The 12778-nt window shown below is 37.4% G+C and overlaps 1 protein-coding gene across 5 annotated transcripts in view; it reads left to right on the top strand.

The window, feature by feature from the left end:
- LOC138703524 (collagen alpha-1(IX) chain-like) overlaps positions 1–12778 on the top strand; it is a 223596-nt gene that overhangs the window by 195772 nt on the left and 15046 nt on the right. For all 5 annotated transcript variants that reach the window (XM_069831445.1, XM_069831449.1, XM_069831447.1 and 2 more), the window contains 7 exons: positions 2623–2774; positions 3337–3597; positions 5245–5298; positions 5829–5945; positions 7082–7282; positions 9013–9159; positions 10005–10059. In XM_069831445.1, the coding sequence (XP_069687546.1) occupies positions 2623–2774; positions 3337–3597; positions 5245–5298; positions 5829–5945; positions 7082–7282; positions 9013–9159; positions 10005–10059 (987 nt within the window). The remainder of the gene's footprint in view (positions 1–2622; positions 2775–3336; positions 3598–5244; positions 5299–5828; positions 5946–7081; positions 7283–9012; positions 9160–10004; positions 10060–12778) is intronic.

The raw sequence follows: 12778 nt of genomic DNA, 5'->3' as shown, positions 1-12778 counted from the left end.
GTCAAATTACAGAAACTAATGCTGTTAAGGTACAAACCACTACCTTCACAGTTTCAATTATCACAACTAACACTATCACATCTACCACTACCACATATATCTCCACCTCCACCTACACTAACACCACCACCACCAATAAAACTACCTTCACTACCACACTTCAGAGCACCATCAATATCTTTACCACCAAACATCATTACTTCGACTATTACAACCACCAACAATATTTCCACCACCATTATTTCCACCACCATTACTTCCACCACCAATACTTCCACCACTACTGTCTCCATTAATATTAGCACAGCCTCCATCACAACTACCACCATCACTACATTATTACCTCCAGCACTACTGTCACTATCTTCAGCAAAATAATAATAATAATAATGATAATAATAATAATAATAATAATAATAATAATAATAGGCCTAATAGTAATAGTATGTAGTAGTAGTAGTAGTAGTAGTAGTAGTAGTAGTAGTAGTAGTAGTAGTAGTAGTAGTAGTAGTAGTAATAATAATAATAATAATAATAATAATAATAATAATAATAATAATAATAATAATAATAAAGGTTTTTATTTAACCTGGCAAAATTAAAATCAAAAGAAGGATAGCAATGGCCAAGGAAGCTTTTAATAGAAAAAGGGGTGTCTTCTGCAGACCTCTGGAAAAAGAACTAGAGAAGAGACTAGTGAAGTGCTTTGTGTGGGGCAGAAACGTGAATGTTACGACGAAGTGAAGAAAAGCGAATAGAAGTGTTTGAAATGTGGATATGGAGAAGAATGGAACGTGTGAAGTGGACAGACAGAATAAGAAATAAAGCTGTATTGGAAAGAGTGGGTAAAAAAAGAATGATGCTGAAACTGACCAGGAAGAGGAAAAGGAATTGGTTGGGTCACTGGGTGAGAAGAAATTGTCTACTGGAAGGAATGGGGGTGGGAGAAGAGTTCTAGGCAGAAGAAGATATCAGATGATAGACGACATTAAGATATATGGATCATATGAGGAGACAAAAAGGAATGCAGAAAGTAGGAAAAATTGGAGGAAACTGGGTTTGCAGTGAAAGACCTGCCCTTAGGCAGAACACTGAATGATTGAAGTTGAGGCCATGAGAATTGAAATTGCTTACATAGTCATCTTAAACATACCAATGTATATACCAGATTTAAATAATTTAATTACATATATATTTTCTTAATTGGTTATTTTACGACGCTTTTTCAACTGCTATGGTTATATAGTGTCTGAATGAGATGAAGGTGATAATGCTGGCGAAATGAATCCAAGGCCCAATGCCGAAAGTTACTTAGCATTTATTCTAATTGGGTTGAGGGAAAATCCCGGAAAAAACCTCAACCAGGTAAATTCCCCCAACCAGGATTTGAACCCGGGCCCGCTTGTTTCATGGTCAGGCGTGCTAACCATTACTTCACAGCAGTGGACAATTGCGTAATATTAGAGTTAAGTTAGAAGCAAATACGATTTGCATAATAAAATCAGAAAGAGAAAATTACTGAATAAAATATATACATAAAATAAAAATAAACACAGTGGAATACAATACATTAATAAGTTTTTATAACGCATTAAGTCTGGCAACTCATCATAAGGTATTCTTCTAATTTATATTTTAAAGAAATCGAAGTTCGGCAACCATTGACTTGAGGCATCAGAGAATATCAGTGACGAGAAGTAGCAACAGTGGAAGGTGAGGAATACAGAGCTGTTGTGTGATGTGGAATTTCTAGTGTGTTATCGTGTTGTGACCGAGTATTTAAGTTATGATACCGGTCGCGAGAAAGATTATAGAATTCAACAAATAAGTAGCAGGGGGTTGAGACATGCGAACTTCGGTAGAAGAGAGAACTCCAACACTATTACCACGACCTCCAATCACTACAACCAATACCTTCACCACCTCTAGCCCCACCATCACAATTACCTTCACTACTAGTAAGTACCATCTTCATGACTTACACCACCTTCACAAAACACAAAGTACCCTAAAGCCATTACCATTGACAACATTTATAATAACACCAACCTATCTCCTACATCACCACTACCATTACAAACAATACTGATCATCACAACAACTGCACGATCACCACTTGTCACTACTACCAACTACAACATTACTGCCACAATCACCACTTCTGCTGCCATCACATTCATCACCATCTTTATAACTACTGTCACCAGTATACCATTATCATCAGTATCACTTTTACCTCCATATCCTTCTCCATGGCCATGGGATTACTAGAAGAGGCAGCAACAGTCTGTCTTCTTCCTATTGTTGTGCAGTCTTTGAAGTTATGAACCCAAGGTCCAAACTAGACAACTGTGATGAATTGTTAACCTGTCACTCCAGTCATGAAAGGATATGCCAGTTTTCGGTCCTTTCTCTCTCCTTTACTTTCCAGTCACTACAGACATCGATTCCAGGGACTCCAGAAACTCTTCTCATATTTCTTTGATTTCATTTTTTATTATTTTCTTCTGCTTATTCGTCATCAGATCACAGTTACCAGTATTGTTTGTTCCGTATCTTGTGTCACGTGCTCCCTACAGTTACTTATGAACTAATTCATGTACTTACTACTCTTCAAATCAGGTGATCGCGGTCCTCCAGGACAACCGGGCGTGGATGGTGCCAGAGGATCTCCAGGACGGGATGGCGCACCTGGGCCACTTGGACTGAAGGGCGAGCAGGGATTCCCAGGCCCAGTAGGGCTACAAGGGCAGGCGGGACTTGTGGGATTGCCGGTAAGTAATTTTCAGTGCAGATGATGTTGTGTACTACAAACTGCCGTCAGACAAGGATGGTTAGATTTTTTCTCTGATTAAATTTCCTACTTCTTTCCTGTGTTAATATTGGAGTTTACCTTGCTTGACTAGTTTCGAAGTCTTGTGCTTCATTACCCAAGTCTAAAGACTAGGCTTTGGACAATGAATACTTCGAAACTAGTCAAGCAAGATAAACTCCAATATTAACAGAGGAAAGAAGTAGAAAATTTAATCAGTGATATATAAGTGTTAAAAGTATATATAGAAAAGTGAAGAATCATGACGAAGCGAGTTATTTAATACACAAATATAGATTTTTTTGTTTTGCTGAATCACAGGTAAGCTGGTTGTTTGGTCGGGTTATAATATGAATTCCTTATTTGTTTATAAAGTGGATTATTATGCATTTGGTATTGCTTTCCATTTTTAGAGCTGTAGATGTTTATTTCTTCGTTTTGTCCACAGAGTGATGTAGCATACATTATCTCCGTGGCGCCGGAAGCACATCAGTTCACTTAGTATATGACGTTACTGTTGATAGGGTCCAGCAGGAGTCTCTGGAAGTCCTGGTGCCCCTGGCCAGAAAGGAGAGCCAGGCGCAGCTGGAGAACCAGGACTGCCAGGAACTGCTGCTGCCGCAGGGGATCCAGGTCCTGTCGGGGCTCCTGGACCTCCTGGCCCCCAGGGTGAAGACGGACAGAAGGGTGCAATGGGTGAACGTGGGGAAGCAGGACCTTCTGGATTACCTGGTGCACCTGGGCTGCCAGGCAGAGAGGGTTTGCAGGGCGAAGAGGGTGAACAGGTGAGGAGATAGTCCTGCTTTAGCCTATAGACAAGGGTGCGTGATCATGGATTGTTTAAGAAGGATGTGAGTTCAGCTTTATCCATTGCTATAACAGTAGAGAGACGCGACGTTTTGAAGGTTGCACCTACCTCCATCTTCATTTGGGTTACTAGGTGTCTGGATTTCACCAGATATGTCCTCCTTTCCGGATGTTTGTCCAGACATTGTAGAAAATCATAAATTGTCCTGCTTTTGTAATGCAATATACAATTGCGGAGTTTTACACAATTTCCCTTGAAAATTTGCAGAAATGAGCTTCATCATTGGAAGAATTAAAATGCTTTCAATGGATGAAGATGGAAAACCTTAATACTATTAAGTCTGATAAATTTGATTTATGTTTGCACTAACTACAAAGTAAGAAAGTAGATTTTCAAGAGTCAAAATTCTTTAACCAGTTCTACAACCTCAAACACTATGTGGATAACCTAACTAAATAAGAAAAAGAGTGGGTTAACTTCCTAAAGCACATCCAAATCCTGAGTTAAATTCTGAACTTCTTCAGATTTTACATTTTTACGCCGTACCAAGCCATAATGCAGAAGTGGAGAGGGTATTTTGTTTTGCCAATTCTCAGCAGACCAAAGAAAGAAACCATCTATGTCTGGAGTCTATTAGGGGAATTATTTTGTAAAATTTAATTTTAGACATGTCTTGTGTAGATTTCCACAAGTAGTTAGATGAAAAACAACATTTCTTGCTGAAACAAAATGGGCCATCAGAAGAGTACAGAAATCAGCAAATTAAACAAGGTATAAGCTTATTTGGGACGTGAGGTTGAGGTGCATCACTGCAAGTTGGAAGGACGCGGGTTCGATTCCCGATGGGGTCATGGATTTTTCCATCGATCTAATCCTTCCAGCCGCACTATGACCGTGAAATCTACTCAGCCTCTAACAAAAATGAGTACTAGGGGCATTTTCTTGAAGATGAAGGCAGCGGCCACGTAGGACTGACATCCCTACTGCCATGAAATGCCGATTGTAAAGGTAGGAGCCTTAACTTTTCACTACCATCTGGACCGATCTGGCCTGTCATGGGATTGACTTTATAAGCTTATTTATAATCCACACAGTTAAATAGTAATTTAATTAATGGTTGTTAACAGTTTCATATTGTATACTAATACTAACAATCTTATTCGTTGGGGTTGTTAAAAACCGTTAAATCTGCTTGACTGACCAAGGAATGAGAATAGGAGGCTAGAATTTACAGAAAAATAAACAGAGCTGGGAAAGCTGTATGAAAGAAGAAACAAATTTTTCAAAAGTACATTCTAGTTAGGTAGCATGAAAGGTAAAATGGTGTAAACTAAGTAGATTAAATAAAACCAGATCACAATTGGTTAGTGCTTAGTGTTCTGTTTACTCATGACACTTTTCTTGTGCCTACATTAAAAATTCTATGCGTAAAAAATAGGCCTACATTTCGTAAGCCAGATGTTATCACGCTGTTAAATAGAATCAGAACTGTTATTTATGATTTCCGGAAATTGAATGTTTCAAAAGAACTGTAAAAAGTAGTTGAACTTTTTCTCTTAATGTATTATTGCGCTGAATTGATGTTTACAGCTCTCATATGAAGGGACTTTTGATTTGATTACAGGGCCCCCCTGGACCTAAGGGTGAGTCTGGCCCACGCGGTCCTGAAGGACCAGAGGTAAGTAAATGTCCAGTTTTATTTTTGAGATTCACAAGCAATACAGTACAAAAACAGGGCATTTCTCTCAAAGCAGTTATACTTTAAACATAAAAAAGCTGACACATCCCTACAACATTTTATGCAGTCATACTCTTACTTACTTAAATTTACATAAAGCAAATCTCCATCTGCTGCAAATAAAACGGTGATTGTCAATCGAAATATATTTATGCTAAAGTTAAAAATGAAAATATTTCTTACAAGCTTTTTAAGAATTTCACTTAAACGAGCAAAACTGACTTCAGTGTTGGAAGTGTCAGCCGAGAAATTCCTCTTGATGGGGAAAAAAAAAAACTTTAAATGGCGTCATACTTAATTCGCTATTATTATTGTTGTTGTTGTTGTTATTGGATGTTTTATTTATAGACGCAAATATCCTCTCCCTTTAACTTAATGGTCTAAAGATGTCTATAGAATCAAGCTGTGGTAAATGTGACTTCAGTCTGTTGTTTCAACATTGGACTGACTCGGTTGTCAATGATTATCAGGGTCAGCCCGGCAGTCCTGGGGCAACAGGACTCATTGGCTTGCCAGGAATTAAAGGAGACAGAGGAGACAACGGAGAGCAGGGCCCCGTAGGACCCAGAGGCTTGCCAGGCTCGATGGTAAGAATGGAGCATGACAACAACAAACAGGATGTACAGTAGTTGCAAAAAAACCGGACCGATGGAATAATCGAAGTCCCCGAAATGAGCCACTGTGCATGCCATGCCCGCATTCACAAGAGAGCGAGTAATCTATTGAAATTGTTGTAGTTTCGACTGCTGACGTAGCCCATTTCGAAAGCCATTAGAAAATAAGCTGGTAAAATTCATGTTCTGGAAATAATAAGTTAATTAAGTAGTAAAATATCGCTGCAATCAAAAAGTAAAGTATTGGGAATAAATTTGAATAAGGAACAAAAAAAAAGTTTCCTTCCCAGGCAGGATTCGAACCACGAAAGTCTTAGTTACCAGTCTATCGTGCTCTGGAGTGAACAAGGCTCTGAAATCAGCTACAAGGGTAGGTCCAGTTTTTTTGCCACTACTGTACCTGCTTAAACATATGGATAGAGAGATTCAAGGGGCGCTGGTATCAACTGAATGCTAGTATCATTATATCTTAAAATGAGAAACATGCATTATACCTGAAGGTACACTATAGCTATCCTTACATGTCTATAGAAGAATATTGTTCACTATTTTCTATTGAAGTGAATGCTACAGCTACGTTCACACTTCATAGCTCGAGATTGCTATGGCATTGCTTTGCAGCCACAGTGCATACTGTGATTACCATTACGTATGTACAGATTTGAAGATTGGAATAGTATCAGCATAGAAATGCACAAAAATAAAGTTACTAAGTACCATAATACACTCTATGGAGTGAAGTATTACATTCACGAAACACTTGCTTGTTTTAAAACTTTGCTATCTCATATGAGATTTTTGTTATATTCGTCGCCAAACATAATGTAGGCCTAGTTTTATTATTTGTTTTTATTTCTATTGCCAATAGTCTAGTGAGTAGTGGTTATTATACTGCCTCGAATTCATACCTCACTTATTCACAGCCTTCTACATAATATAAGATATTTTCGCCGACTTACTAGTCTGAAGTGTACAAATAGAAAATAAGCTCTGTTACACCGAGAGCAGTTGAGACTTAATTGACAAGTGCTCGTAATATATGACGTGGTCTGAATTTTGTGTTGTATTGCTTATCTCCACCTGTCTTAAAGTGAGCCAATGCTGTGCAGGGTCCCCCTGGTGTTTCTGGTGGCCCCGGACCACCTGGACTGCCAGGATTTCTTGGCCCTGCTGGTCCTCCAGGTCCCCCTGGACCTCCCGGTCCCCCTGGCCTCGACAGCAGTTATATCCCCAACACTATCACAACCTTGGATGGCAATGGACTACCTGGAGCAACAGGACCCAGAGGCCCATCAGGACCTCCTGGGCTGGTAAGTTGTGGCCTGTGTGCTTGTGTCGGCTATGCAACATGACACACAGAACTGTTTTGACGTGTCTATTGTGTGTCATGCTACAAACAACTGCTGTACTGTGTCTGTTATGTGTCGTGTCACACATAAATGTTGTGCTGTATCTCTTATGTATTCCGGCATAAAAGCTGTTGGACTGTGTCTGCTATATGTCATGACAAACAGACCTGATATGTTGTGTCTATTGTGTGTCTTGGCACATGGAACAATTGTTCTGTGTCTGTTGTATATCACTCCATGAAAGCTGCTGTACTGTGTTTGTTGTGTGGCGTGGCACACAGATCTGTTGTGTGGTATTCGGGCATGCAAAGCTGATGTGCTTTGTTTGTTGTGACATAAAGAACTGCTGTGCTGTGTCTGTTGTGTGTCGTGGCATACAGATCTACTGTACTGTGTCTGTTTATATCGTGGCACACAAAACTGATTTGTTGTGTCTTTTATGTGTCGTGGCATGCAAAACTGATATGCTGTGTCTTTTGTGTGTTGTGGAAAGCAAAACTGATATGTTGTGTCTGCTGTGTGTTGAAGTATCCAAAGCTGATGTACTATGTCTGTTGTGTGTTGTGGAAAGCAAAACTGATATGCTGTGTCTGCTGTGTGTTGAAGTACGGTATCTAAAGCTGATGTACTGTGTCTGTTGTGTGTTGTGGAAAGCAAAACTGATATGCTGTGTCTGCTGTGTGTTGAAGTACGGTATCTAAAGCTGATGTACTGTGTCTGTTGTGTGTTGTGGAAAGCAAAACTGATATGCTGTGTCTGCTGTGTGTTGAAGTATCCAAAGCTGATGTACTGTGTCTGTTGTGTGTTGTGGAAAGCAAAACTGATATGCTGTGTCTACTATGTGTTGAAGTACGGTATCTAAAGCTGATGTACTGTGTCTGTTGTGTGTTGTGGAAAGCAAAACTGATATGCTGTATCTGCTGTGTGTTGAAGTATCCAAAGCTGATGTACTGTGTCTGTTGTGTGTTGTGGAAAGCAAAACTGATATGCTGTGTCTACTGTGTGTTGAAGTACGGTATCTAAAGCTGATGTACTGTGTCTGTTGTGTGTTGTGGAAAGCAAAACTGATATGTTGTGTCTGCTGTGTGTTGAAGTATCCAAAGCTGATGTACTGTGTCTGTTGTGTGTTGTGGAAGGCAAAACTGATATGCTGTATCTGCTGTGTGTTGAAGTATGCAAAGCTGATGTGCTGTGTCTGTTGTGTGTCGTGGAAAGCAAAACTGATTTGTTGATTCTGATATGTGTTGTGGCATACAGAACTGATGTTCTGTGTCTGTTGTGTCCCGTGGCATGCAGAACTGATGTGCTGTGTTTGTTGTGTGTCATGACACGCAAAAACTGATGAAGGCCTACTATGTTTATTATATGTTGTAGCATACAAAGTTGATGTGCTATGTTTGTTGTGGCACAAAGAACTGCTGTGCTGTGATTTGTTATGGCATAAAGATCTACTGTACTGTGTCTGTTTATAACGCGGCACACAAAGCTGAAGTGCTGTATCTATTGTGTCATGGCATGCAAAGCTGATTTGCAGTGTCTTTTTGTGTGCCGTGGCACAAAGAAGTGCTCTGTCTGAAATGTGATGTCACGAAGAACTGATGTGCTGTGTTTACTGTATGTCATGGCACACAGAGCTAATGTGTTTGTTGTGTTTTATGGAACACAAAGTTGATGTGCTGTGTCTGTTGCAGCCAGGAGAGAGGGGTGCTGCAGGGGAACGAGGTCCCGAGGGAATGCCTGGGAATATGGGTATCCCAGGTAAGGATGGTGCACCCGGCATGCCAGGACCTCCAGGACAGAGGGGACAGCCAGGGATGCACGGCTTGCCAGGGCCTCCGGTAAATATAAGACCAGGACACAAAAAGGTTGTCATCGATTATATTATGAATAACAGCTACTATCATTCAATAAGTATAATTCCTTTGTTTAAAATTATTTTATTAAGTAATAGTTTTGCAAACTACAGTAATATTAATAAGTAATAATACTGGTGTATATATGATTTGCTACAAGAGCTCTATTATGTATTTTCGGATGTAGAATTTATAAAAATGAACACAAAAATTTTCGTTCACTTTTAACATTTTTGTGGAAAAAACTTAGTCTCGACAAAGTGTATGAAATCCAAATTGCATTATTAATTAAGTTACGTGAATTTGTGGTTACTTCTCGCCAGTGTTGACCATGGAGTAAGATTTTGGCAATAGAGAAGAGATAGGGCAAATGGTGATCTCTGCTGACTGAAAGCACCAGGGAGTCAATAATGTGTATCAGTACACTAGCTATTTTTTAAATGGATTAAGCCATATAGTGATTATTATCTAATCTGACCCATGCAATAAAAATAAATTTGTTTTTTCCCCACCCAGCCAAAAATGTTGATGTAGCTTGAACAAAGAAAACTTATACCAATGTAAGAAAGAACAGACATTGAGTTATTTCATACATGTTAATCGAACTCAGTACAGTTACGGTACATAAGCAAAATAGAGTTCCTGCACCGATATGCAAACACCAGGTTTCTGTTTAGTGGTTCCTGACTCGTATACATGGATGAATATAGAGACGGTGTCTGGACTCATACAGTTAGATAGGATACCTTAACTAATCCCGAAATCAATAGAAGCACTTCATATAATTTCTAGTAGTATGTAAATTAATCTGTTCGTATCTCTGTTGGCAGGGTCGCAGTTTCACCGAGTCAGAGCTCAGGGACATTTGTGCAGCAGTTCTAAGAGGTAAGGACAATTTAATCTTATAAACATAAGCATCCCAAAGCTGTCATTCTTAGTAGAGCAAATCCATTATAAGGTCTTTCAGAATATCAGTACTTCACACATTATGTAGTATTTCATTTTTTCACTTATAATAATATCTTAGACAGATGTGCTCATGTCACCTATATCGAGTGTGTCTAAACACAGAGAATTGCGAAGACACAACCTCTGTTATTGCTCTCGGATTGTTCCTTTTTCATCACATTCTTAAAATTAGGCTATTTCAACGCTCGGAAATGTTGCTCTAAAATTGGATTCATTGAATATTTCAAAGAAGAACATTTCCTTTGGAAGACAGTCTTTATAGTTTTCTTTCATGTCTATCACTAGTGCAGCCATTTGTACTAGTTCATTCCTGAGGAATGGTTCGTGATCATTCTTGTATTCATGACAAGATTAGTAGCTGTAAATAATTTCTCGGATGGATTTAAAACATCAAGCTGGCTCAGAAATTCAAACCGTTTTATGACAATATAAAAAGCACATAGTCTGTTAGACAAAGATGGTGAAAGTTTATCAATTACGAAAATGAAACTTTCTACCTGAAACTACTCCCTCTGTGAGAGCTGGGTTTCTGGTGCTTTGCCATATTTTAGAAGATCAAGCCTAACATTTTTCATTCGTTGATACAGTATATACGTTCATAACTTACTTTGGCTAATTTCCTGAGTTTTTTCCTCATACATTCACACGATAAGCTTGCAGTGATTTCATAACCAAGGGTCAACTGGTTCTTAGAAATACTTTGAGAGGAACCGCCACAGCATGATAAAAGGGAAGCCAAAGCATTGAGTTAGAGCGATAACTTGTAAATAGTCAACAGGGATTTTCATCCTAAATCTTTCAATTGTCCGCAGAATTTTTAATTTAAATTGAATAGGTAAGTTACCTACTCATCAATTTATTATTACCTAATTATTTCATGTCGGTATAAGACAAGAAAGCATCTACAATAGAAATATCGGTAATATTTTCTTTCTTATGGGAGGATTGTGGAGGCTTATGTCTGTGCAGGCGCCAGAGCAATTGCCGCAATCACTCCACCTTAAATCTGGTCGTAGGAATAATAATAATAATAATAATAATAATAATAATAATAATAATAATAATAATAATAATAACAACAATAATAATAATAATAATAATAATAATAATAATAATAATAATAACAACAATACGAGTAATAATGATAATAATAATAATAATAATAATAATAATAATAATAATAATAATAATAATAATAATAATAATAATGTAAGTGTACATCATAACCATACAATTTATTATTGCTTGTTAATCCCATCCATTCTTCCCCCTTCCCACTTTTATATCTGAAATCATCACAGACATGGTTCATCTAATAGACTAAAACATGGTTTATCTACCCAGATTGAATGTGAGCTTCTACAACACATTAGATAGGCTCGTAGCTTCAAAGAATATTGTTTTAGGTTAAAAAGTTAAACATCAGATTTGATTTTTGTTATTATAGAATGTGACATCATAAGTAAAGGAATATTAACAACTGAAAAATTAAAGTGTGATACAATTACCTCACTTCACTTAACAAGTCTCTGGCTATGACGACACCTCATTTCGTTCTATATTATCGGTAAGTTAACTCCATAGCTCATAGAGCATTAGCCTGTCTGTATGGGACTGTTAGGTGTAATAGAAATAGGGCCTACTGTGCTGTTTAGTCAACTGTCCAAAGACAGGTTTGAACCTCACAAGTGACATCAATAAGATATCATTTATGAGGCAACTAGACCAGAAGATAATGGGGTAGGGTGCCCAGTTCCTCCCCCCCCTCCATTGCATACAGTACTCGTTTAATTTTTAGTTGTTTATTCATTGTTGTGTTTGACAGAAATATTTAATTTTCAGTTTTTCTTGGAGCATGTGCAGGAATGAAACTATGCTTGAGATCCGATGTACATTGGAGCAGACAGCTTTGCTATTAAACTAGTGTTTTTTTAGAATTTTGTGATTGGAAATATGAATGTGGTTTAAGTTACTTCCAAAAAAAATTGTATGAATTGTTGACTTCTAGTATGGAGACATAAATGGCAGACAATATCTAAACGTGTCCATTTGTGTATAATTTTCACCTCTGAACGTAATTCAGCAGTAAAATGAGATCGTTTATTCAATGTTTACCTATATCTATTAATTTATCACCACAAATAAACATATTAATAAATAGAAATTCTTTCAGAGTACAGATAGTGTTTTACTTTGAAAAAAATGGTATATATATATATATATATATATATATATATATATATATATATATATATATATATATAAAAGTTAAACATATATAGGCTTGTTCTATAAATATTCATAACCTATTTCGTTTTTAATGATAAATTATGAATCTTTAATATTATTTAATTACTGGTATGGTATATTTCATGGATTTTTATTTTATTATCATTATTATTATTCACACAATTATAAGATAAAGTAATTCAATCGACAGAATTCTTATTTACAAAATTTTGAACATCTGCACTAAATTTTGCAGTAATTATCCAAATATGTCGCAAGTGGAATATTTATAAAAGATTTAGAGTTAGTGAAATGTCCAATGAACAGAGAATTCTTTTTGTTCTTGAAACTGTGTATAAGCTATGCATTACCTTGAACATTGTTGTGTTGTGTTGGTTTAAGTGTA

Source organism: Periplaneta americana, chromosome 7 (genome assembly GCF_040183065.1).
Source record: "Periplaneta americana isolate PAMFEO1 chromosome 7, P.americana_PAMFEO1_priV1, whole genome shotgun sequence".
NCBI lineage: Eukaryota > Metazoa > Arthropoda > Insecta > Blattodea > Blattidae > Periplaneta > Periplaneta americana.
This window is presented reverse-complemented; position numbering and strand designations above follow the sequence as displayed.